The 26,171-nt window shown below is 36.0% G+C and overlaps 1 protein-coding gene across 1 annotated transcript in view; it reads left to right on the top strand.

The window, feature by feature from the left end:
* Positions 1–26,171, top strand: part of LOC128071012 (probable ubiquitin carboxyl-terminal hydrolase FAF-X) — a 113,834-nt gene that overhangs the window by 2,134 nt on the left and 85,529 nt on the right. Inside the window, exons 2-10 of the mRNA XM_052664008.1 lie at positions 7,268–7,413; positions 10,914–10,993; positions 13,315–13,427; positions 14,874–15,092; positions 17,475–17,590; positions 17,791–18,042; positions 18,118–18,256; positions 21,532–21,684; positions 22,922–23,026. Coding sequence (XP_052519968.1) covers positions 7,268–7,413; positions 10,914–10,993; positions 13,315–13,427; positions 14,874–15,092; positions 17,475–17,590; positions 17,791–18,042; positions 18,118–18,256; positions 21,532–21,684; positions 22,922–23,026 — 1,323 coding nt within the window. The remainder of the gene's footprint in view (positions 1–7,267; positions 7,414–10,913; positions 10,994–13,314; positions 13,428–14,873; positions 15,093–17,474; positions 17,591–17,790; positions 18,043–18,117; positions 18,257–21,531; positions 21,685–22,921; positions 23,027–26,171) is intronic.

The raw sequence follows: 26,171 nt of genomic DNA, 5'->3' as shown, positions 1-26,171 counted from the left end.
TCATCATTCCCCTGAGTACTACTATTTAAAATTGTTCTCGATTATACTTTTTAATGGGCTTTTAGAGTCAGGGAAGACTTGAGCAGAAATATCTTCATTTATAAAGGTGGTACATTTATTGTAATCAGTGAAACTATATTGATGAATCATTATCACAAACTCTGTAGTTTACATTGTGGTTCACTTGGTCTTTTCTGTATTCTGTCAGTTTTGACAAAGATATCTTCAGTTCAGTCACTCAGTCATGTCCGACTCTTTGCAACCCCGTGAATCGCAGCACGCCAGGACTCCCTGTCCATCACCAACTCTTGGAGTTCACTCACACTCATGTCCATCAAGTCAGTGATGCCATCGAGCCATCTCATCCTCTGTCGTCCCCTTTTCCTCCTGCCCCCAATCCCTCCCAGCATCGGAGTCTTTCCCAGTGAGTCAGCTCTTCGCATGAGGTGGCCAAAGTACTGGAGTTTCAGCTTTAGCATCATTCCTTCCAAAGAACATCCAGGACTGGTCTGCTTTAGAATGGACTGGTTGGATCTCTTTACACTCCAAGGGACTCTCAAGAGTCTTCTCCAACACCACAGTTCAAAGCATCAATTTTTTGGTGCTTAGTTTTCTTCATAGTCCAACTCTCACATCCATACATGACCACAGGAAAAACCATAGCCTTGACTAGACAGACTTTTGTTGGCAAAGTAATGTCTTTGCTTTTTAATATGCTATCTAGCTTGGTCATAACTTTCCTTCCAAGGAGTAAGTGTCTTTTAATTTCATGGCTGTAGTCACCGTCTGCAGTGATTTTGAAGCCCAGAAAAATAAAGTCAGCCACTGTTTCCCCGTCTATTTGCCATGAAGTGATGGGACCGGATGCCATGATCTTCGTTTTCTGAATGTTGAGCTTTAAGCCAACTCTTTCACTGTCCTCTTTCTCTTTCATCAAGAGGTTTTTTAGTTTTCTTTACTTTCTACAGTAAGGGTTGTATTATCTGCATATGTGAGGTTATTGATATTTCTCTCGGCAGTCTTGATTCCAGCTTGTGTTTCTTCCAGCCCAGTGTTTCTCATGATGTACTCTGCATATAAGTGAAATAAGCAGGGTGACATTATACAGGCTTGATGTACTGCTTTTCCCATTTGGAACCAGTCTGTTGTTCATGTCCAGTTCTAACTGTTGCTTCCGGACCTGCATACAGGTTTCTCAAGAGGCAGGTCAGGTGGTCTGGTGTGCCCATCTCTTCAGAATCTTCCACAGTTATTGTAATCCACACAGTCAAAGGCTTTGGCATAGTCAATAAAGCAGAAATAGATGTTTTTCTGGAACTCTCTTGCTTTTCCGATGATCCAGCGGATGTTGGCAATTTGATCTGGTTCCTCTGCCTTTTCTAAAACTAGCTTGAACATCTGGAAGTTCATGGTTCAGGTATTGCTGAAGCCTGGCTTGGAGAATTTTGAGCATCACTTTAGTAGCGTGTGAGATGAGTGCAATTTTGTGGTAGTTTGAGCATGCTTTGGCATTGCTTTTCTATGGAATTGAAATGAAAGCTGACCTTTTCCAGTCCGGTGGCCACTGCTGAGTTTTCCAAAGATACTTAGTATAATATAATAAAACAGTGTCACTGCACTAAAATCTGCTTGGCCTTTTCATCCTTCCCTTCTCTGAATCCCTGGTGACTACTTGGTGTTTTGATGGTGTTTATTTAATTGCTAAGTTATGTCCAACTCTTTGTGATCCTGTGAACTGTAGCCCACCAGGTTCTCTGTCCATGGGATTTTCCAGGCAAGAATACAGGAATGGGTAGACATTCCCTCTCCAGGCAATCGTTCCAACCCAGGGACTGAACCCAAGTCTCCTTTATTGGCAGGAGAATTTTTTTTTTTTTTCTAAATCATTGATCCTCAGGGGAAGCCCACTTGGTCTTTTACTTGCCTCTATAGTTTTGCCCCTTACAGAATGTGATGTAGTTGGAATCATGCAGTGTGTAATCTTTTCAGATTAACTTCTTTCCCTTTAATATGCATTTAAAGTTCTTTATCTTCTCATAGCTTAGTAGCTCTTTTTAACTTTTAATCAGTGCGAAACATTCCATTTTCTGGATGTTCCACAGATTTTGTCTGTTCACTTACTGAGGGACAGCTTGGTTGCTTCCAAGTTTTGGCAGTTACAAATAAAATTATGACTAAACAACAGTGGGATTTTTGTATGGACATTCATTTTTCAGCTTGTTTGAATAAACACTAAGGAGTGTAATTGCTAGATTATATAATAAAAATATGCTAGTTTTGTAAAAAGTAAAACAGTATTTTATAAGAGGCTGTACTAGCATTTGGTTTTGTCACGATTGCAGATATTGGCTATTCAAATGTGTATGTTTTGGTATCTCATTGTTTTAGTGTATAATTCCTTAATGATTTGTGATGTTAAACATCTTTCCAGTGGGTAGTTATTACTTGTTAGTCCTCTTTGATGAGTTGTTTCTTCAGTCTTTTGCCAGTTTTTTGCCTTAAGTTTTTTTCTTACTGTTGAATTTGAGGAGTCCCTGGTGGCTCAGATGATAAAGCGTCTGCCTACAATATGGGACATATAATGTCAACCCACTCCATACTCTTTCCTGGAAAATCGCATGGACGGAGGAGCTGCCTGGTATGCTGTAGGCCGTGGGGCTGCAGAGTCGGACACGACCAAGCGACTTCACTTTCACTTTCTTTCACTTTTAAGCTTTGGATAGCTGTGCTTTATTTTGCAAATATTTTCTCCCAGTCCTGTCCTAGAAACTTGTCTTCTCATTCTCTTGACAGTTTCTTTCACGGAAAAAAATCATTAATTTTAGTGAAGTCTACCTTGTTTAACTGCCTTTGTTATTACATCTGAAGTTAGGATCAAACCCAAGGTCACCTAGATTTTCTGTTATTTTATCTTCTGAGAGGATTACAGTTTTGTGTTATATATTTAAGTCTGATCCATTTTTAGTTAATTGTGAGGGTTACAGTCTAGGCTCTGAATTCTTGTTTTCCCATGTGGCTGTTCATTTGCTACATTATATGTTGTAAGCCTTTCTTTTTACCATTGTTATTATCTTTGTGTCTTTGTCCCTTTGCCAAAGATCACTTGATTCTCTTGCTATGGGTCTGTTTCTGTGTCTTTCTTTTTTCCTTGAACTTTATGTTTGTCTTTGGCAAATGCAGCATAAAGTTGAATTTTCCTTTTAAAAATATTTATTTAGCTGCATTCAGTTCAGTTCAGTCACTCAGTTGTGTCTGATTCTTTGTGACCCCATGAATCGCAGCATGTCAGGCCTCCCTGTCCATCACCATCTCCCAGAGTTCACTCAAACTCACGTCCATTGAGTCGGTGATGCCATCCAGGCATCTCATCCTCTGTCGTCCCCTTCTCCTCCTGCCTCCAATCCCTCCCAGCATCAGAGCCTTTTCCAGTGAGTCAACTCTTCGCATGAGGTGGCCAAAGTACTGGAGTTTCAGCTTTAGCATCATTCCTTCCAAAGAAATCCCAGGGCTCATCTCCTTCAGAATGGACTGGCTGGATCTCCTTATAGTCCAAGGGACTCTCAAGAGTCTTCTCCAACACCACAGTTCAAAAGCATCAATTCTTCGGTGCTCAGCCTTCTTCACAGTCCAACTCTCACATCCATACATGACCACAGGAAAAACCATAGCCTTGACTAGACAGACCTTTGTTAGGTCTTAGTTACAGCACATGGATTGTTTGTTGCATTCTGTGGGATCTTTCTTTGCAGTGCACAGACTCAGTAGTTTTTAGCTCATAGGGTTAATTGCCCTGCAGCATGTGGGGTCTTCATTTCCTGACCAGACATTGAACTTGAGTTCTAGATTCTTAACCACTGGCCCAGCAGGGAAGTTCCTGAATTGCTTTTTGATCCACTCAATCTTTGCCCTTTATTTAGTGTATTTAGACCTTTGAGGTTTAATGTGATTATTGAAATAGTTGGATAAAAACCTTCCACATTTGTTATTATTTTCTATTATTTGCTCTTGTCCTTAGATTTGTGTTCCATGTTGCTTCTACCTGTTGTGGTTTTAATGATTCCCATTTCTCTCCTGTTTTAACATACCATTCATATCTTTTTTTTTGAGCTCTTTTTTTAACTTTTATAGTGGTTGCCTTAGTGTTTGCAGTATACATATGTAACTGACCTGTACATTCACTGTTATATGGGTAGTTTTAAGTTCCTTGTAATAAATTATTCATAACTCGTCTTTGTGGTCCTTTATATCATTGATACTGTTTTTTTCATTTCCCCAAATATCTAATTTTTAAATATGTTATTGCTTATATTGAACAAATTATGAGTTAGTGCAAGTAACAGCTAAGATAATTCTTCAGCACTCAAGCTTTCTTTATTGTCTCACATAATATGTAACTGCTGCTGCTGCTGCTGTTAAGTCGCTTCAGTCATGTCCAACTCTGTGCAACCCCATAGACAGCAGCCCACCAGGTTCTCCGTCCCTGGGATTCTCCAGGCAAGAACACTGGAGTGGGTTGCCATTTCGTTCTCCAGTGCATGAAAGTGAAAAGTGCAAGTGAAGTTACTCAGTTGAGTCCGACTCTTCATGACCCCATTGACTGTAGCCTCCCAGGCTCCTCCATCCATGGGATTTTCCAGGCAAGAGTACCGGAGTGGGTTGCCATTTCCTTTTCCACCATGTGTAACTACTAGAGAAAGTTAAGTTGATTCAGGGGATCTTCTTTCTGACATTGCAGGATGTTCTTTACCTTCTGAGCCACCAGGGAAGCCCAAGAATACTGAAGTTGGGTGTCCTTTCCCCTCTCCAGGGGATCGTCCCAACCCAAGATTAAAACCCAGGTCTCCTGGATTGCAGGTGGATTCTTTACCAGCTGAGCCACAAGGGAAGCCCAAGAATACGGGAGTGGGTAGCCTATCCCTTCTCCAGGGGATCTTCCCAACCTAGAAATTGTACCGAGATCTCCAGCGTTACAGCTGGATTCTTCGCCAGATGAGCTACCAGGGAAGCTGCAAGTTGGTTAGATTCTAATAAAAAAACTAGTAGGTTAGGCAATGGTTCCTGAGGATCAGCCCTATTAAGAATAGAATGCTTGAAGAACATATTTCAGAATGGCTACCTTGTCCATCCTAGTGGGAACACCAGGGAATTTTTTTCCAGTCTTCATTTTGAACACTTGATAAGACTTTCTGGAAGTAAAGCTTAGAAATGTACTGAGTCCCCTTAAGTTTTGACCCCTTGGAGTTTTCAACTCTCAGACCACCATATTGAGCTTCTAGCAATTAAATGATTACAATTTAGGTTTTCTTATCTCAATACAATAGTACCTCCCTCTGCCCCAGGCCACTTTATTCCCAATGAAAAGATTCCAGGACCCTTCAGTGAATGCTTGAAACTTGAAGGTAACATTTCTATGTACATTGATAACTATATTTTTTCTTAAACATTGACACCCGTGATCGAGTTTAGTTTATAAGTTAGACATTAAGAGATTAACAGTAAATGATAATAAAATAGAACTTTGCAGTAATAGTATAATAGTATAAGTAATAGTAATAGTATAAGTCATATGAATGTGCTCTCAAAATATCTTGCACAGTGTGATGCCTTTTCCATCTAAGTACTTATGTACTGTGGATTTAACTTTCAGTTTGAGGTGCAGCAGCAGACTTCCGTTGAACTTCTTTTTCCTTCTTCCCAATTTCACATAAATAGAAAATTTATTCATACCATAGGCCCTAGTAATCTCAGCATATGGTTTTTCTTTTCCTGTTAATTCAAGAACTTAAAACTTTTCACCTAAACCAAGTACTTTGCAGCATTCTTTGACATTTCTGAATTTTCCCAGAATCACTTACCTTGTGCTTGGTTGTCATAATTAAATAAAATAAGGGTTGCTTGAACAGAAGTACTGCATTATAAAAGCAATCTCATAATTGGGAGGGACTCATGATACTCTTGTTGAGGGCGCAGGCAGGTGGGGCAGGGTCAGCATGGTTTGAGATTTCATCTGTTTACTCAGAGTGGCTCACAGTCTAAAACTTCTGATTACTTATTTTTTGAATTTTTGATTTTATTGATTTAGTCTGCAGTTCGCTACAGCTAACTAAAACTTGGAAAATGAAACTGCAGCTAAGGCTATAACTGCTGGTTTGGTTTCCATGGAGGTTTATACTTGTGATTTTCTGCTCTGGCAGTTTTGATTTCCAGTGTTCCCCTAACTCTTTTCTCATTTTGTGTTTGATCATTTTCACTTTGACCTTTAATTCTTTGCTCAATCTGAGAACCGTTGTTGGTTTTCATTTTATTCAGCTCTTTTATTTTTTAAATATTTCCCACTTTTTTGAAGTATAGTAAATCTGCAATAGTGTGTTAGTTTCAAATGTATAGCAGTGTTCAGCTCTTTTAGTTTAAGAAGAAATAACAGCTTACAAACTCCTTACTAGTTGTATCGTAAAGCAAAAGTCTTTTCCTATAATTCTTTCTATTTGGGTTCTTGCTTTTAAGCATCTATATTTTATGTAGCCTTTTGGCTAAGTTCTGTCCTTTCTTTTTTTGTAATTTGGAATAACAAACACCCATTTTGTCATAGTTTTGGTGCATGAAGATTTTGGGAATGAATTAACTAAATGTTTCTGTCATATTATCTTGTGGTTTTGGTCAGTTTTTCACCTTGGATTACATTATTCTGAATATTTGACTGGGTTTGGGGACTTCCTTTCCACGTGGCTTTCTCAGATGTCTCTTGGCTGGAGGCCTCAGTTTCTTAACACAGTCCTTTGCACCTGTGCACAGTGTCTTCAAGATGTGTGATTAAGAGTCTTTAGGACCTGGTATGTAACTTTTAACTGAGAGATTGCTCTAAGAGAGGAGGAGGAGGAAGTCATGATGACGTCTGTCTTGTAGTCTCAGAAGTTTCTGTCTCTTTTCCAGTTTTGTATAAAGATTTGTAATTAAGAAGGCTCAGTGTGATTATACTGTTTGGCAGCAAATGTTACAGAACTTACGTTCTGTAATTCTCATCAAGATAATTCATGTAGTATTATATAGCCATTAATTCACTCTTATTATAAGATTATTAATTATATGGAAAAATTCTCATAGATTGACAGGAAAAGAAAAGCAATGTGATCTTCATTTTATCAAGTATTTACAGATATATATTGACAATTAAAACATATGTATTTTTCATCTAACCTGTGTTGGCATCTGAACTGCTAAATATTGTACACATACTATAAAAATTTTATCTATAATATTTCATTTTAAGACCTCATCACCTGATTCTTCCAATGAGAATTCCCCAGCAACTCCTCCAGATGAACAAGGTCAAGGTGATGCTCCACCTCAACATGAAGATGAGGAACCTGCATTTCCTCATGCTGACCTGGCAAAGTTGGATGACATGATCAACCGGTAAGGTCACTGTTTTGGGGGGGAGTTGCTTTTTGGTTTTTTTTGAGGGTTTTTTGTTTGTTTAGGTTTTTTAAAATTTATTTTATTGAGGCATAATTGATTTACATTGTTGTGTTAATTGCTTCTTTACTGCAAAACAAGTCCATTGTACATACATATTTTTCATCTTCTTTTCCATTATAGTTTTTCACAGGATATTGAATGCAGTTTGCTTGAAAATAGGATCTTCTTGAGACAATTCAAGCATGTTGCATTTATTGGGCAGTTCTATTATTACATTGGAATATATAATGAAATAATTATACAACTCACCATAATACAGTATCAGTGGGAACCCCGAGCTTGTTTTCCTGCAATTACACAGTCCCATCTGGGGATGATGGGAGACGGTGACACCTGAAGTGTCTTGCTTATGTCCAGTTTACTCCATATTTTGTTTGTTTTGGTTGCTCTCGCTGTAGAAAAAGAAAGGCTGTTGGAAATGGAGGCAGGCTTTTTGGTACTTTTGTGAAAATCTCAGTATATTCCACCTTGACTTTAATTCAGAATGTATGGAGATTTGAAGTTGTCTCAAAAATAATTTAAAGGCCGCTGTCATTTGTGATCTCAGGTTGTTGATCTGCCTCTAGCATGACAAAGTTGATTCACCTGGCTTCTTCACAGATGGGTGTTGGTCCATTCCTTCCCAGCTGTGAGTCTTTTGTGGTTGGAAAGTAATACTCAGACTCCTTTGAAAGCTGACGTCAGGCACTGCTGCTGCTGCTGCTGCTAAGTCGCGTCAGTCGTGTCCGACTGTGTGTGACTCCATAGACAGCAGCCCACTGGGCTCCCCCATCCCTGGGATTCTCCAGGCAAGAACACTGGAGTGGGTTGTCATTTCCTTCTCCAGTGCATGAAAGTGAAAAGCGAAAGTGAAATCTCTCTGTTGTGTCCGACTCTTAGCGACCCCTTGGACTGCAGCCTACCAGGCTCTTCCGTCAATGGGATTTTCCAGGCAAGAGTACTGGAGTGGGGTGCCATTGCCTTCTCCAGATCATGCGCTAGCTGGGATAAAGAAGTCCCTGTCTCAGTCTCTTTCAAAATGTCTGCTAATGTTAGAAGTGTGTCAAAACTTCCAGTGTTCACTCGTTGCCATGATTCTAGTCTGTTTTTAACGCAGCTACTTTATCTGCCAACTTGAGCACAGCTGAAGTGACAGAATGAGTTCATTGAGCAGATTCAACATGTCACAGAAGTGAACAGGTTTTATGACCCATTCTATGTCACAAAAATATGCTGCCAGGGGTGACAGTTTTCTAAAAAGAAATCACTGGAGTGGCGCTCATAACTGAAAAACACTGGCTAGTGACCTGCCTTTAGAAAGCAATGTCATGTCTCTGTATAAGACAGGAGATACGTGCTTTGCATTGATCTCCTAACATAGCTGTGTCAACAGGTTTGCGTTAGGGCATGTTCAGTGCAGTTGATTATTTTAATCACATCCTGTGTAACTTTATGTTCAGGTGACATTTTTCAGGTACCCAGCATTTCTCTACGATGACCCTGTGTAGACACAGTCAGAAGTGACCTCTTTGACACAAGTAGTGAAACCAGAAAGCAGACCAGTCATGGCAGCTGCTCTGTCTGTGCATATACCAATACAAAGTGACCCATTACATTTTCCTGATACATAGTCAAAAAAGCTGTACCGTTGGCCGGTAGCAAAAGTGTACACAACATATCCTATTGTCTTGTTGTCAACAAAGGAAGACTTGTCAACCTAGATTGTGTACCATAGTGACTCATTAATCCTATCTGTTGTACCTCAGTATCCTCTGCTATTTCATCAATTTTTCTAGTTATGGTGCTACCCAAGAGAGGAACTTTTGGCACATTTTGAACTGTGTCTTTAGCACCAGGCGGGATCAGCCGCTCACCAACAGTAAAGGGCTTCTAAGCTTTAGCAATGCAGTTAGCCAATAAGAATGATGCTCTCAGTGCAGACACATTCAGTGAAGTGGTGGCCTTCAGTAGTTGCTTTTGTTCTTTGTTCACCTTTTTTTACTTCTGAAAAATTCCAGCAGCTTGTCTTCTAATGCAGGTTGCTTGGTCTCCATCTAGTGAAGATCTCATTACTTTGATGGATAGCTTGTTGCCACATATTATACATAGTGGGCTTGGAGAATGTGAATCACCTGTTGCAATGAACATGTAATTTAAGAAGGACTCTTGCTATTTCCCCTGTGTTTCCCCAGTTTTCTGCTGTCTCATCATTGGGTCTTCACTCCTTTCAAAGAAGCTCTCCAGAGACATTTATTTTTTACTCACTGTGTCTAGGTTAGCTTGTGGTCTTATGAAAAGTGCAACCGAGACAGGTGCATGGTGCACAGGTGTCTCCCGAGAAAGAGGCAGGGCTGGAAGTGGTAGCTAAAATAATGGGAGGTCACATGTGGACTAAAACAAGTGTGGGATTCTAACTTAAAGCCTGCCACCCCATTGTCACTTGCCACTTGCTAATGGGGTTTTGATATGAGTCTGCAAGCAGTTGACGTATCATGGTCTCTGTGCAGTCAGATCTCTCAGCTAATAATTAGTATTTGCAGCCATTCCCCAGCCCACCTCAGCTCAGACTCAGATCATCAGGCATTAGGTTCTCCTAAAGAGCTTGCAACCTTGATCCTTTGAATGTGCAATTCACAGTAGAGTTCAAGTTCCTATGAGAATTTCCTGCCAGTGCTGATATAATAGGAAGTGGAGCTCAGGCAGCAATGTGACTTATAGAGGGGGCCTTAAGTATGAATGAAGCTTCATTCTCACCCACTGCTCACCTCTGTATGTAGCGGAGGGACCCCTGCTTTAGGAGTAGTGAGTTAGTAGTAGATACATTCCTGGATGACTGAGCTTTTTTGATAGTTGAGAAACCTAGCTGGATACGATGGTATTTGCATAATTGCTTTGATGTTGAAGTGTACTTACAGTGTGAAGTCTTGGAGAAGATAAAATTGACATAATCTTCAGGAAGGGTTGATAAATTTTCTGTTGATGTGAATTGAGAAACCAGCCATATTTCTTTCTCATTTCTTTTGCCTCGTTTCTTTTGTTGTGAAGAAGGCACAAAAGAAAAAGATTGTCAGACTGTTTCTTCTTACTAGTAAACCTGAACCACAAAGCAACCCTTTTTCTTATTTACTATAATAATGATTATATAATTAATTAATAAGTATTTTTAGTTTTTGTCATCTGTGAAAGTTATTAAATGAATTCTTTCTTAATGTTATGTCTGAATTTTGATAGTGCTTTAAAAAATTGTATTTGTAGCACTAAGCATGTAACTTGCCAAACTCTTTTAAATTGTATGGTGACTATATAATACAGTCAGAGTTTTAAAACTTTTTGCTAGTAAAGCAGTTGCAGCAGACAAATTAAACTTATTTGTGATTTTAAATATCATTAAAGTTCTTTATGATATTTTATTTGTGCTCAACAACTGGAGCATTTTAAAGTTCTGTATTAATTTTTAGACCTCGTTGGGTGGTTCCAGTTTTGCCGAAAGGGGAATTAGAAGTGCTTTTAGAAGCTGCTATTGATCTTAGTAAAAAAGGTGAGTTTGTATTTTATGGTATTTTTCATTATGCATGCTATTATACATATTTTCACATTGTTTTTGATGGCTTTGCTTTTCTCAGTTATAAAATTCTAGATTACACTAGACTAAACTTTCCAGTAGAACTTATAGCTATTAAAGTTACAGCAATCATTCATGGAAACATTTGGACAAGCTATAAGGACCTTAAGACCTTTAGAATTGAATGCAGAATTTTGTGATTATTCATATTTTTAAAGATAGGATCTTCCCCCCCCCCCCCCCCCCATATTTTTAAAGTGGTTGTCACTCGAAAGTCAGAAACATTTTCTAGCACGTGGGTTTGCTGAGTTGCTCAGTCATGTCCGACTGTTTGCAGCCCTATGGACTGTAGCCCTCCAGGCTCGTTTGTCCATGGGGATTCTCCAGGAAAGAATACTGGAGTGGATTGTATAGCCATGCTATCTTCCAGGGAATCTTCCCAACCCAGGTCTCCCACATTGCAGGTGGATTTTTTACCATCTGAGCCAGCAGGGAATCCCAAAAGTACTGGATTGAGTAGTCTATCCCTTCTCCAGGGGATTTTTCTGATCCAGGAATTGAAGCAGGGTCTCTTGCACTGCAGGCAGATTCTTTACGAGTTTAGCAACCAGGGAAGCCTGTGGAAGAGCATAATGTTATAGTATATTTTATAATTTAAAAGTACTATAAGGCCATGTGACTTCAGTTATTTTTGTGGACTTTGTTTTGTACCTAAGCCATTAATGTTTGAGAAATACATTAAATTTGCAAATAAATTCAGTAAAGTTTATTTTACTTTGCATTTTGAGTCATTTAGTAAAAAAGCCTGTGAAAGCAATGGAAATGCTAATGGTAACCCCATCTGTTATCTTTGTAATAAACTGTCAAGATAATATATTTGACTTTTGTTTAAACACAAAGGTTTTTTCTGAGAAAGAAAAAAGCTCTTGAGAAATAAAGATTGCCTAAGTGTGTATGTGTTTGTTTTAAAGCAATTGGCAAAATCTCTTAACCCAGATACAAAAATTTTCTGTTGCAATTCATTATTTTTCAATGACTTTGCTCAAAAACAATAACTGAGTTCTTGTAGCAGATGAGTTCTTATATATTTTACTTAGTTACAGCCTTTAAGGCTAAAACAAAATATAGTATCATTATGTTTTCTGGGTCATCCAATGAAGATTTGAAATCAACTATTCAGAGATATATTTACGAAGTATGTTTTTAGGCCTATTTTTAACATCTGTGGTACCTTGGGAAATCTTTCTGACTCCATGACAGAAGTGATAATTTTATCTTCACAGCAGCTATCCTAAACATTTAATACATGCTTTTTTGTTTTAAGATTGTACAAACATACTCTAATGTCTGTGAAAACATATTACCGTATAAAAAATGTTTCTCATTTTTTCTCAACAGTGTGGTTAGTTCGCACTGTATTTATTTATTGAAGGGCTTATTTGTTCTAGATCCTAGCAATATTAAATAAATAAAAACTGGAAATGCTATTTTGTTTAATAGCATTCATTTTTTTCTTCTCTTTTTTTCTGGGATCATAGTTACTGTGAAGTGAAGTCTACATTTTTGTGGGAAATCCTGGTTTAGCTGACATTAATTTATCAATAAGTAATCAAACTGCAGTATACTTTATTGTGTTAATTCAGTATTTCTGGGTTGTGAAAAATTACAAGTCTTATTTTGGTGATGGAAGCATGTAAGTTTGTTCTGTTAAATCACATGAAGATGCTTATTTTGGTGATAGAGGCTGTAAGTTTGTTCTGTTAAATCACGTGAAGATGCTTTTGATTTTAGAATGCAAAAGAACTAAATTAGAAGTACAAGACAGGATTCACCTTTTCAATTTGATTATAAACAGATAGTTTACAGCCAAATGAAAATTTTAAATTATTACTGTTTAAAAGTTCTGAGCTATATTTTCAGGAAGTGAATGGAGTGGTTTGTATACCTTATCTCCCTAGTAACTGTTCTTTGTTTTAACAAAGTATAGTATTGTATTTCAGAGCACTTTGATTAATTTGATGTAGTTTTACATTCATTAATTTGATGTAGTTTAATATAGCTCAGTGTTTCTGAAGTTTATTGAGTTTATTAATACTTTTTTTTTTCAGTTGCATGTTTTTAGTGTAAATAAGTTATCTTTTAACCTCTTTCAGTAATTCAGTATCTTATTTCAAAAGCTACAATACTGTTTTTCATTTGAAACTAAAATAGTTTGTAACAGTTTATTTTTAATGATGTATTGGCCGAGAAATTTTTACTTTGTGTCATGCTTAGTTTAATTTTTCACCTTTTCTTAGGTCTCGATGTTAAAAGTGAGGCATGTCAACGTTTTTTCCGAGATGGGCTAACAATATCTTTCACTAAAATTCTTATGGATGAAGCAGTGAGTGGCTGGAAGTTTGAAATTCATGTGAGTCTCATCCTTTACACTGGAGACTGAGGTCTTATTTACATGGTGGTCCTTGTGGGTTTTTCTCTGGAAAACATAACTGAATAATGTATCAGGTCTACTGATAAATTTAATACCCTTAAAGGTCTTTAAGAATGAGCTTGACATATTGAGTTATGAAAACTTGGTTTCGTGTGTTACCTGGAACCCCTGTGCCTGTGACTTTATGCAAGTACTGTATTTCATCAACTCTGTTGGTTGATTGGAAAAGAGTCCTTCAATTTATGTACTAGTAAGAATGAAAAATACTCCAGATGGGGAATATAATAAGAGACCCGCCAGTATACTTGGATAGCAAATGGTGTGTGAGATTTCATTGCATATGTAGCTGATAAACTATAGCAGAAGTGACAGTCATGGTGTCTTGCACAATTTGACCTTTGCACTTAGTAGAGAGAAAGAAAGTCTTCACTGGAAATTTGAATAACTAGTACCCTCTCCAGTATTCTTGCCTGGAGAATCCCAGGGACGGGGGAGCCTGCTGGGCTGCTGTCTGTGGGGTCACACAGAGTCGGACACGACTGAAGTGACTTAGCAGCAGCAGCAGTACTCCTGTAAGTTTGTGATTTGAATTCAAATTCACTTTTAATAAAACAATTCAAAAGAAATTCGAATTATTTTCAGATTGGTCATGTGTTGAAGTGACTGGCATCAGGAAACACAAATTCTTAAGGCAGTATCTTCAGTCTAGAACAAAAGTAATTCCTGCTACTGTTAATTTTAAAGAACTTACCTTTGTATTCCACAGATTTTGAAAGTGTTAAAGGTTTGCATCTTAGTAGAAGCATTGAAGCACTGTGATTATAATTAGTCCAAACCTCTGTGCATTTTTGAAATGGAATTAATCAAAAGTTGTGAAGTAAACATAATTTTTGTGAACTTCAATGTAGAAAGCAGAACTTCGACAATTTTGCAGAAATGATTGTGGCATAATTATAAATCCTTACATTTTCTGATTTGACATGTAAATTTTTAGTTATAGAAGTTACATTTTGGAAATGATCTCTGACTTTTTAATTGAGACTTAGATTACATGTCTTTATATCTGTTAATTTACATGACTTTAAATATTTGGATTTTGGAATTACTGACTATATATAGAGTATGAACTCCAAAAAAAGAAAAGTATAAATTGTTTCCTGTGCACATGCAGCAGAAATAGACAACCTCTGGGGCATTTGTAACCCTTCTGAAATAGCTTTTGAAATGGGTAAAATACAATTATGAAGTAAATAACTATGAATTTATTGTACTGATATGTTAGTTTGATCTCAGTATTTTTAAAATTAACTAAAATTCATATCATCTGTGTAGAAAATGTGAGATCATTAACAAGATTTTAATCTTTCTGATTGAAATTTCTGTTTTCTCTTTGTAAATCAATCCCTCCACACCCGATATAAACAGAGATGCATTATTAACAATACTCATCGCCTAGTGGAACTTTGTGTGGCCAAGTTGTCCCAAGACTGGTTTCCACTTCTAGAACTTCTCGCCATGGCCTTAAATCCTCATTGCAAATTTCATATCTACAACGGTACACGTCCTTGTGAATCAGTTTCCACAAGTGCTCAGTCACCTGAAGATGAATTATTTGCTCATTGCTCAGATCCTCGATCACCAAAAGTGTGTTGGTTTGTTAATTTCAAAATTAAATATTAAAATTTTTCTGTTTTATCTTAGAACTCCAGTGGCATTAATCTCCTCAGTTTTGTTTTATGTAGGTTTCTGATTAAAGACAAATTATTTAATGTGAATTACTGAGTTATTACTGTTGAACTCATGAGCATCGTACTAAATGTAATTTTATGCTTGAACAAAGCTTAATTTGTATTTATTTGTTGATGAAGATGCTCATAGGAATCTAATCTGTTTCCCCTCATAGCAGTGGTTCAGTGCTTTCTGCTTTAGAGAACATAAGTAACTACTATAAATAATGAACATTAACCATTACCTTGTTTGTACTTACTGTACATATTTTGTACCTAATATATTTAGCAATAGAAAAAATTCATGTAAAGACTGTTAACACTGATTTTCTGGGTTGTATTATTTTGCTTTCATACATTTTTTTTTAATGCATTCAGTTGCTTAGAAAATGTTGAGCATTGACTATGCAAAATATTGAGTAGGCTTGTTACCAGTTTTTGAGAGATGAAGAAACTAAATGTTCAAAAACTTTTGGAGCAATTTGTCATTGCTGTGTAGCCTTTTTGATTTATTTGTAAAATAATCTAAGGCAGATTGTAAATACAACATTTACTGCTCTTCAAAGATAGTTGAAAAGTGTTTTCTCTCTTGTATTTTTAGGAACATTTTCTGTATGTGAAAAAAGTAGATTTTCTGCTTTTATGTAATATAGTTTTTAATGAATTTACACTTTTAAGTCAAGTAAATAATTTTTTAATTTGTCCTTATTTTATAGGGAATATATCATTTCCTTTATATTAACCCAAATTATAACCAGTTTCAAGGAGACAGGGTGGGAAAAAACAGGAGTTAATTATATGTCAGTAGAGATAAGAAATGGAGAAGGCAATGGCAGCCCACTCCAGTACTCTTGCCTGGAAAATCCCATGGATGGAGGAGCCTGGTAGGCTGCAGTCCATGGGGTTGCAAAGTTGGGCAAGACTGAGTGACTTCATTTGCACTTTTCACTTTCATGCACTGGAGAAGGAAATGGCAGCCAGCTCCAGTGTTCTTGCCTGGAGATTCCCAGGGACGGGGGAGCCTGGTGGGCTGTGGTCTACGGGGTCTCACAGAGTCAGACACGACTGAAGCGACTTAGCAGCAGCAGCAGCAGAGATAAGAAAAACAGGCAAAAGCACAGAACCAGTAGACCTGGTGAGGGAAGTTGGCTCTTAGGGACTTTTATATATGTCTGTTCTCATGTCTTGGTGGCTAAAGCATTACCTTAATGGCCTTTCACTGTCTCAAAGGCTATTTGACTATATTTATTTTAATTAATGTTTAAATATATGGAAGACATTAGCATTAGAAACTGCAGGACATACCTTTAGTGTGCATATGTACACTGTCATGCTCATTAAAATAGAGTATCAAATTAATGCATAACGGTACAGAATCCCTATAAAATGACATGCAGTCTCTATGTAGAGTTAGTTTCACTGTTTTCTTAGTAACTTTGGATGTCCCTCATTTCTTTTTCTTGCTTAATGTCTATGGCTAGGACTTCAGTGATATGTTGAACAGATTAATGTAAACCAACATCCCTGTTCGTTCCTGAACTTGGAGGAAAAGCTTTCAGTATTTCACCATTGAGTTTCATCTTTACTCTGGGTTTTTATTTGGCCCTTGTTATGCTGAGGCAGTTTCCTTGTGTTTTTATTTTGTTGAGTGTTTTTGTCATGATGAGGTGTTGGATTTTGTCTAATTAACTTTCTGCATGATTGTGGATTTTTTGTTTGCATTGACCTGGTTTGTGTATGTCATACATTTAATATGATGATAAATTTGATTGCTAGTATATCATTGAGGGCAGTTTCCTTACAGTCTTTGCTTAGCTTTGGTGTCACACTAATGTTGGCCTCATACATTTAATATCCTTACTAATTGTAGATTTGATTCTGTTGAGCAAGCGTCTGATAACAGGATTTCTTAAAGTAGTGAGGATCTCTTGTGTGTGAAGAGTTATAGTTTTCTCTTTTCTATCTTCTTTTCTTTGGCTTCAGACAGTTTCATTAGTGTGTTTTGGCAGTCATAATTTCTCTTTATCAGACCTATAGGATGTGAACAAATATCAGCCATGAATTAGGAATTACTTTGTAAATTAAACCCGTGCTGCTTCTGGCTCAAGCTATACACAGAACAGATCTCTGAAATATATCTGTGACTGTTTCACAGAAATATTTCACAGAAATAGTTTGTGTTCTTTTAAAGTACAACTGTGTATTTATTTTATTGAAATGTCCTATTTATGACTTACTTCAAATAAAGCTATTTCTAATAGTAACTTTTAACATTTTTCTTAAATCATTTGTATTGCAGGGTTGGCTTGTGGATCTCATCAATAAATTTGGCATGTTAAATGGGTTCCAGATTTTGCATGATCGTTTTATTAATGGATCAGCATTAAATGTTCAGATAATTGCAGCTCTTATTAAGTAAGTTATTTTGAAAAATTAATATTCATTGTACTGTAGAAATGTAGTTTAGTACCTTGAAAATAATTGTTTCCAAATTCTACTCTGCTTTTTTCTTATTTTGAAATGTTAAAAAATTTAAGTGTTGAAATTAGTTCTGGATTTAAGTTTTTGTAAAAGTCTGTGATATTTCAGAAATAATGTTTTTTTTCTTATTTCAGACCATTTGGACAATGCTATGAGTTTCTCAATCAACATACAGTGAAAAAGTACTTTATTCCAATTATAGAAATAGTTCCACAATTTTTAGAAAATTTAACTGATGAAGAGCTGAAGAAAGAAGCAAAGAATGAAACTAAAAATGATGCCCTTTCAATGATTATTAAGTCTCTGAAGAATTTAGCTTCAAGGATTCCAGACCAAGAAGAAACTGTGAAAAATTTAGAAATTTTTAGGTTGAAAATGATACTCAGGTAAGATACCTTCCTCTGTAAATAATTACTTGCTTAGTTTTGTACAGTGATAGTCAATCCAAATTTTTCTTGTAGATTGTTGCAAATTTCTTCTTTTAATGGGAAGATGAATGCCTTGAATGAAATTAACAAGGTGATTTCTAGTGTATCATATTATACTCATCGGCATGGTAATCCTGAAGAGGAAGAATGGCTGACAGCTGAAAGAATGGCAGTAAGTCCCTTTGCTTCTTTTGTGAATAAGTATCTGCTTATGGAAAATTACCACCTGTTACTGTTAGAAGTAACAACAACAAAATTAACTCTGATATTAGGAGATTGACTTAAATATGGACTATTAAATACTAAAACTTGTTTATAGTAGTAATAGCAAATGATTCATTGTTAGGAGTGGTAGGCTAACTTATGATGCAAGTATATAGTTTGATGTGTTGGTTGAAATGACGTGAATAAAGGTGATCTTTAGAAGGGATTGGTAGATATGGAATCTAGATCTAGTAATGAATTGGTGTGGTGATAATTTGCCAGTTCAATTTAGAAGTTTTAAAAAGCAGATGATAATTAAAAGAATAAAATTTTGACAGGTAGCACGATTTTTATGAACTTTGTTTTTAAAATAGCTATTTCAGCATCATCTTGACATTGATACACCATAGATACTTTGATACGTTTTTGGGTTAAGTGAGTAGGATCTAGTAAGTTGTAATGATAAATTACTCAGTAATATTTTTTGAATGTGTATTCTGTGCCAGCATTGGATGTGTATATGTGTGAAGAATAACCTCTACCTTAACAGAATCTTCATTTTTCTTGTGGAAATAATTAAAATTTGCTAATAGGTAATTTGAAGGCATTTGGTTATATTGAGAAGCGTATATAACCTAGAGCCAGGTTCAAATTCAGTGTTGGGGGTCAGCATTCCTATATGCAATTTGCTTGCCTTGGGATGTTGAGCATTGACTACGCAAAATATTGAGTAGGCTTGTTACCAGTTTTTGAGAAATGAAGAAACTAAGTGTTCAAAAACTTTTGGAGCAATTTGTCATTGCTGTGTAGCCTTTTTGATTTATTTGTAAAATAATCTAAGGCAGATTGTAAATACAACATATATTGCTCTCCGAAGATAGTTGAAAAGTGTTTTCTCTCTTGTATTTTTAGGAACATTTTCTGTATGTGAAAAAAGTAGATATTCTGCTTTTATGTAATATAGTTTTTAATGAATTTATATTAAAATAACAATAAACACATTACATTAATGAGATATAATTGTATATTTAGCACATATCTGGGAATGCTTATGTTTAAAATTGGATCCTGTAGAGTTATTTTAATATTAAATTACTGCTGTCATTTAGTCACTAAGTCATGTCCGACTCTTTCAACCACATGGACTGCAGCACCCCAGGCTCCCCTGTCCTTCACTGTTTTCCTGAGTTTGCTCAAATTCATATCCATTGAGTTGGTGATGCCATCCAGCCATCTTATCCTCGGTTGTCCCCTTCCCTTTTTGCCTTCAATCCTTTCCAGCATCAGTGTCTTTTCTAGTGAGTCAGCTCTTTGCATCAGGTGGCCAGGGTATTGGAGCTTCAGGCTCAGCATCAGTCCTTCCAAAGAGTATTCAGGTTGATTTATTTTAGAATTGACTGGTTTGATCTCTTTGGTGTTCCTAGTGACTCAAATTCTCTTAACACCACAGTTTGAAATCATCAGTTCTTCAGCACTCAGGCTTCTGTATGGTCCCACTCTCATATCTGTACATGACTTGCTTGAAAAACCATAGCTTTGTATGGATCTTTGTTGGCAAAGTGATGTTTCTGCTTTTTCATATGTTGTGTAGGTTTGTCATAGCTTTTCTTCCAAGAAACAAGTGTCTTTTAATTTTGCTGCTGTGGTCTCCATCCACAGTGATTTTTGGAGCCTAAGAAAATAAAGTTGGTCACTGTTTCCATTTTTCCCCCATCTATTTGCTATGAAGTGGGACTGGATACTATGATTGTAGGTTTTTGAATGTTGTTTTAAGCCAGCTTTTCCCCTTTCTATTTCACCTTCATCAAGAGTTTCTTGAGTTACTCTTTACTTTTTGCCATTAGGGTGGTGTCATCTGTATCTGAGGTTGTTGATATTCCTCCCAGCAATCTTGATTTGAACTTGTGTTTCATCCAGCTTGGCATTTCTTATGATGTATTCTGCATATAAGTTAAATAAGCAGGGTGACAGTATACAGCCTTGACCTACTCCTTTACCACTTTTGAATCAATCTGTTGTTTCATGTCTGGTTGTAACTGTTACTTCTTGCCCTGCATACAGGTTTCTCAGGAGATATGCAGGGTGTTCTGGTATTCCCATCTCTAAGAATTTTCCAGTTGTTAGTGTTCCACACAAGCAAAAGATTTAATAAAGTCAGTGAAGCAAAAGTAGATATTTTCTTGGAATTCCCTTGTGTTTTCTGGGATTCAGTGGATGTTAGCAGTTTGATATGTGATTCTTCTTCCTTTTCGAAATCCAGCTTGTAAACCTCGAAGTTCTCAGTTCACATACTGGTGAAGTGTAGCTTGAAGGATTTTGCTCATTACGTTGGTGGTGTTGAATTGAGCGCATTTGTGTGGTAGTGTGTACATTCTTTGGCATTGCCTTTCTTTGGGATTGGCTACTGACCTTTTCCAGCCCTGTGATCACTGCTGAGTTTTCCAAATTTGCTGGTGTATTGTGTGCAGCCCTTTAACAGCATGATCTTACAGGGTTTGAAATAGCTCAGCTGATATTCCATCACTTCCACTAGCTTTGTTCATAGTAATTTCCTGAGGCCCACTTGACTTCACTCTAGGAAGTCTGACTCCAGGTGAATGACCACGTTATTGTGGTTATCTGGGTCATGACGATCTGTTTTGTATAGTTCTTCTGTGTATTCTTGCCACCTCTTTTATTTTTTTTAAAATGGATAACAACTTTATTTGTCTAATCCAGAATCAAGTTACTTAATAGAGAGACATAGGGTGGTGGGAGGCTGGCATACATAGCCCCATTTACACTGGCAGCTTCAGGGTGCAGAACATCACTCCTGTAAGGGTTACTGTACGTTTTCTTAATCTCTTCTGCTTCTGTTAGGTCCTTGCTGTTTCTGTCCTTTAATAATGAACACACTCTTCTGACACATGGCACTGTATGTAAGTTAACTGTATACTGTATAATGACTTTCTTAACATATTATCAAGTGGCTATAACAAATTTAGTTGGCATCCACTGTTGCTTAAAGAAAAGTTTTTTGTCCTTTTGATGAGACATATGATCTGATTTCTTAACTTTAAAGTAAACTCTACAGTGGTGTTAACTCTAGTCATCATCACTGTTGTCCATTATATCCCCAGTAGTTATTTATCTAACAACTGTAAGTTTATACCTTTTGATCACCTTTTCCAATTCTCTTTCCCTATTTCGCTTTTTAAAAAATGCTTCTTCCTGTGTTGAAATAAAATTTTGTATTATATTTAGGAATGGATACAGCAGAACAATATCTTATCCATAGTCTTGCGAGATAGTCTTCATCAACCTCAGTATGTAGAAAAGCTAGAGAAGATTCTTCGTTTTGTGATTAAAGAAAAAGCTCTTACGTTACAAGATCTTGATAATATCTGGGCAGCACAGGTAAGGAATTTAAGATGCTGTATCATTTTTTATAAGCAGAATACTAAAAATTAAGTATTTTGTGGTACTCATTATGTAATGGTATGTGAGTTTCTTGATATAAACAGAAATCTTGCCAAGAATATTTTTATTGAAAATTAAAAGAATTTTTTTAGCCAATAATATTTAAAAAGTAAATTTCTACCATTATGACACCCTCTCATAAAGGGTGTAATTGTACATTATATAACAATTATATATAATGTATAGATTTACAACAATTATATCTTCTGTGAGGTTTATAAGTTACAGATTTCACATTTTTCTCTGAATTATGTAAAGAAAAAAATGTTACAAGAGTAGTATTACTATGTTACTTATAAAAACATGATTATAATAGAACATTAAAACGTTTTCTTTTTTTTTTTTTGGCTGCACTGGGTCTTCTTTGCTGTGCAGACTTTCTCTAGTTTCTGAGATTGGAGGCTATTCTCTTGTTGCTGTGAGTGGGTTTCTCATTGCAGTGGCTTCTCTTCTTGTGGAGCACAGGCTCTAGGCACATGGGCTTCAGTAGTTGCAGCATGTGGTGCCAGTAATTGTGGCCCCACAGGCTTAATTGCCCCGTGGCATTGGGATCTTCCTGAATTAGGAATTGAATCTAAATTGATAAGTGGATTCTTAACCACTGAACCACCAGGAAATTCCTGGAACATTTAAACTTTCCATGAGGATAAATACATTTTTGGTTTCTGAATTATTTCCATGAGATAAATACATTTTTGGTTTCTGAATTATTAATGTATAATTCAGTTACCTCATGACAAGTGTTCTTGATTGGTCATGTGGTAAGTACTAGTAAGCTCTGGATTACAAAGTTTATTTTAAAGAGAACCCAACGAAATGTTCATTTGCAATTGTTGAGCACTTAAGTTTCAATTTTGAAAGACTCCCATTATTTTGCCTTATTTTTTCTTAATTTTATTTTGAAAAATTCTGTCATAAACTTGCCTATGAATTCTGGAGCTTATTACTACCTATATCAAGAAATTGAGTATAAAATTCGTTTATATAAATGGCATCTTTAAAGAGTATTTGGAATTTAATTTATATCTCTAGATTAAGCAGGTAGAAATATTTTACCAACTAATAGAGGTTGACGCAATAGAGGTTATTTCCTGTTTCTGTTCAGATTTGTGTGATATGAGTTTGATTTTATTTATATCATAAATAAATACTGTTATTTTGCTTTTTTCACCAGGCAGGGAAACATGAAGCCATTGTAAAGAATGTACATGACCTTCTGGCAAAGTTGGCTTGGGATTTTTCTCCTGAACAACTTGATCATCTTTTTGATTGCTTTAAGGTAGAGATTCAAATAGTAAAGTTGTACCATTTTCAAATTAGATTTAATTAGTTAGATGTCTTTTATGTTGACTAGTATACTTACTAACAAATTTTATTAAGGAATCTCTGAGAAAGAATTAGTTTGTTATGTGTTCCAGTCAGAATTTAACAGTTTTTATTATTATAACTTTCTTCACAAATACAGAAATAGCTATTTTTCTTTTAGGTTTAGTTTCCTCTGCCAATTATTGATTTTGCCTTTTTTCTTTCAAAAATTTTTAATCTTCATCCACTGTGGGTTTGTTTGTTTGATTGTTGGCTTCACTGAGTCTTTGTTGCTTTGCATGGACTTCTTATTGATGACTTCTCTTGTTGTGGAGCTTGGGCTCCAGGTCCGTAGCCTTCAGGCTTATGGATTCTAGTGTGTGTATTTGGGTAGTTACGGCTTTTGGGTGTGGGGAATCTTCCGACCAAGGATTGAACCCATGTTCCCTGTGTTGGCAGGTAGATTCCCATTCCCTGAGCCTCCACAAAGTCCTGATTTTATTCCAGGTTAATATAAATTACAGAAATGTAGGGAAATATTATCTGTTACAGTGCAAAGTGAAACATGAACCAAATGTGGAGACAAATAAGACACTAAAGCAGTTTTGTTCTGGGCTGATGTATATAGGGAAATAGGAATAAGATTTAGAAAGAAGTTTTAAGAGACTCCTATATCAGCACTGGTATATTTGGGCACTTGAAAATGATGTTTATTTATAGTTGTTAAAATTGAGGATTTATGGGATCAAGAGCTTAAAAATAAAATCATATTTTATCATTCTTGAATAAATATTCTAGTAACCATATCCCTTAGAATTATAGGATTTCTTACTGAAAATAACTGTTGCGTTTAGGTGACACCTTAAGTTGGTACAACATCTTGAGAAAACAATTTGGCATTATCTGTTAAAATGTAGGTTCTTGTGTCCTACAACAGGGCTTTTATATTCATGAATGTAGTCTCTGGAGAAACTAATCATACATATTCCACAATACGTGTTTAATAAGGTCTTTATTAGAATTATTTCTGTTTATTCCAAGTTGGAACTTTCACATGTTGTGAATAGTAAAAAGATAAATCAGATGTGGTCTAACCTAATCGTTGAATGCTACATGTCAGTGAAATTAATACATTCAGAGCTGTTAGTGGATGAATCCACTAATGTGAAGAAATCTTTTGTACATATTTTAAAAAAATCCATTGAAGTGATTCACCATTGAACATAAAATAAGCGTTGGGAAGTTGTAAATACTCTAAAACTTAATTTCAGAGAAAACTTCTGAAATATTTATGTCGGAAATACTAGTCATGATGACATAGAATGGAACGGCATCAGGTCTCCTTTGAATTCAAAGATTTTCAAGATGGTCTGACTATAATTGTAGTAATTCCGTTATGTAGTATTCCATTATTCCATTAATGCACAATTCCAAAGTGCATTGCTACTTTGGCTTTCCAGGTGTTCACTGAACATCTGTTACTAAGTAAGAAGCATTAGTTTTTGAGGGGTTGATAAATAAACTGATAATTCATATAGTGTTGCTTTGGGTTTTTTTTCTTTTTTAATATATTTATTTTAATTGGAGGGAAATTACTTTACAATATTGTATTGGTTTTGCCATACATTGACATGAATCTGCCACAGGTATACATATGTTCCTCATCCTGAGTCTCCCCTCCCACCTCCCTCCCCATCCTATCACTCAGGGTCATCCCAGTGCACCAGCCCCAAGCATCCGGTATCATGCATCAAACCTGGACTGGCGATTCATTTCATATATGATAATATACGTGTTTCAGTGCCATTCTCGCAAATCATCCCACCCTTGCCCTCTCCCACAAAGTCCAGAAGACTGTTCTATACATATTGTCTCTGCTGTCTCGCATACAGGGTCTTAAAGATGTTACTAAAAATGCCTTAAAGGAGGCACGGAGTATGGGTCTGTTAGCAGTTCTTTCAGTTGGTAACTAAATGATCCTGACATATCCTCAGTTAAAATAGTTACTCCTTACTGGAATTCTTAGTTTTTGTTTTCTGTGTGTTTGTACTGATTTACAATCCTGTGGTAACATAATTGGTACTTTTTCACAGTCTCGTAAGTTTGAAATTCTTTCTCATTGAAGCACTAGTCTTCATAATTTTTCTTAGTCAATAATAAGACTGAAGATATTTTTACATGACCTGTTTGCTTTTCCTGTTTGATTGTTTTCCTTTTTTTTTTTTGACTCCTAAGAATTTCTTTGTATATATGATACTTGATTCTTGTCAGTGTTTTAACAGTATTTCTCGGTTTTATTAGCATTTTTTTGCTAACTCAGTAGCCAAACATGTGGACTGTATGGTTACCTCGTATGTCTTTATTATCTTTACCATACTAGTGGAGGTAAGTAATATCCCAGTGGTTCTGATTTGCATGTTTCTTGATGTCTGATGTATTTATGTATTTAGTGGTCATTTTTATATCTTTAAGAAATTCCCTTTTAAATCATATATTTGTCTCTGATTTATGAGTTTCTTGTACATTGTATACAGAGTCCCTTATTATATTATGATTTGCAAATATTTTCTTTTTGATAGTTATTCACTTTCTTGATGTCATTTTTGTGACACAAAGTTACTTTTTTTTTTGTCCTAGTGAATTTTATATTAAATGAAGTGTTCTAAAGACCCATTATAAAGTGTATCATTCAGTGAGATTTTGTGCATTCATGGTGTTGTGCAATCACTGCCTTTGTCAGAATACAGAACATAGTCATCATTCCTATTATTTCTCTTTCTGCCCTTCCTCATCCTGGAGACCAGCAGTCTACTTTCTTTCTCTAAAGATTTACCCATTTATGATAAGAGTTATTAAATTTTGATGAAGTTCAGTTTGTTTATTTATTTATTGGAGGGAGGATTCAAAAAGTGCAAAGGGTCTGTAGTTTTGGTTTCATATTTAAGAAATTATTGTTTTATCTGCAGTCTCAATTTTTGAAAATGTTTTTAGCTTTTATCTTAAGCTTATAATAAGTTTTGAATAATATTTTGTGTGTAGTGTGAGGTGGAGTTCCAGGTTCATTCTTCTACATTATTTATTCTGTTTTCCCAGCATTTGTTTAAAAGGCTTTTTTTTTT

The sequence above is a fragment of the Budorcas taxicolor genome, chromosome Y (assembly GCF_023091745.1).
Source record: "Budorcas taxicolor isolate Tak-1 chromosome Y, Takin1.1, whole genome shotgun sequence".
Lineage (NCBI taxonomy): Eukaryota > Metazoa > Chordata > Mammalia > Artiodactyla > Bovidae > Budorcas > Budorcas taxicolor.
Note: the sequence above shows the minus strand (reverse complement) of the source record. Positions and strands in the feature narration are given on the sequence as shown.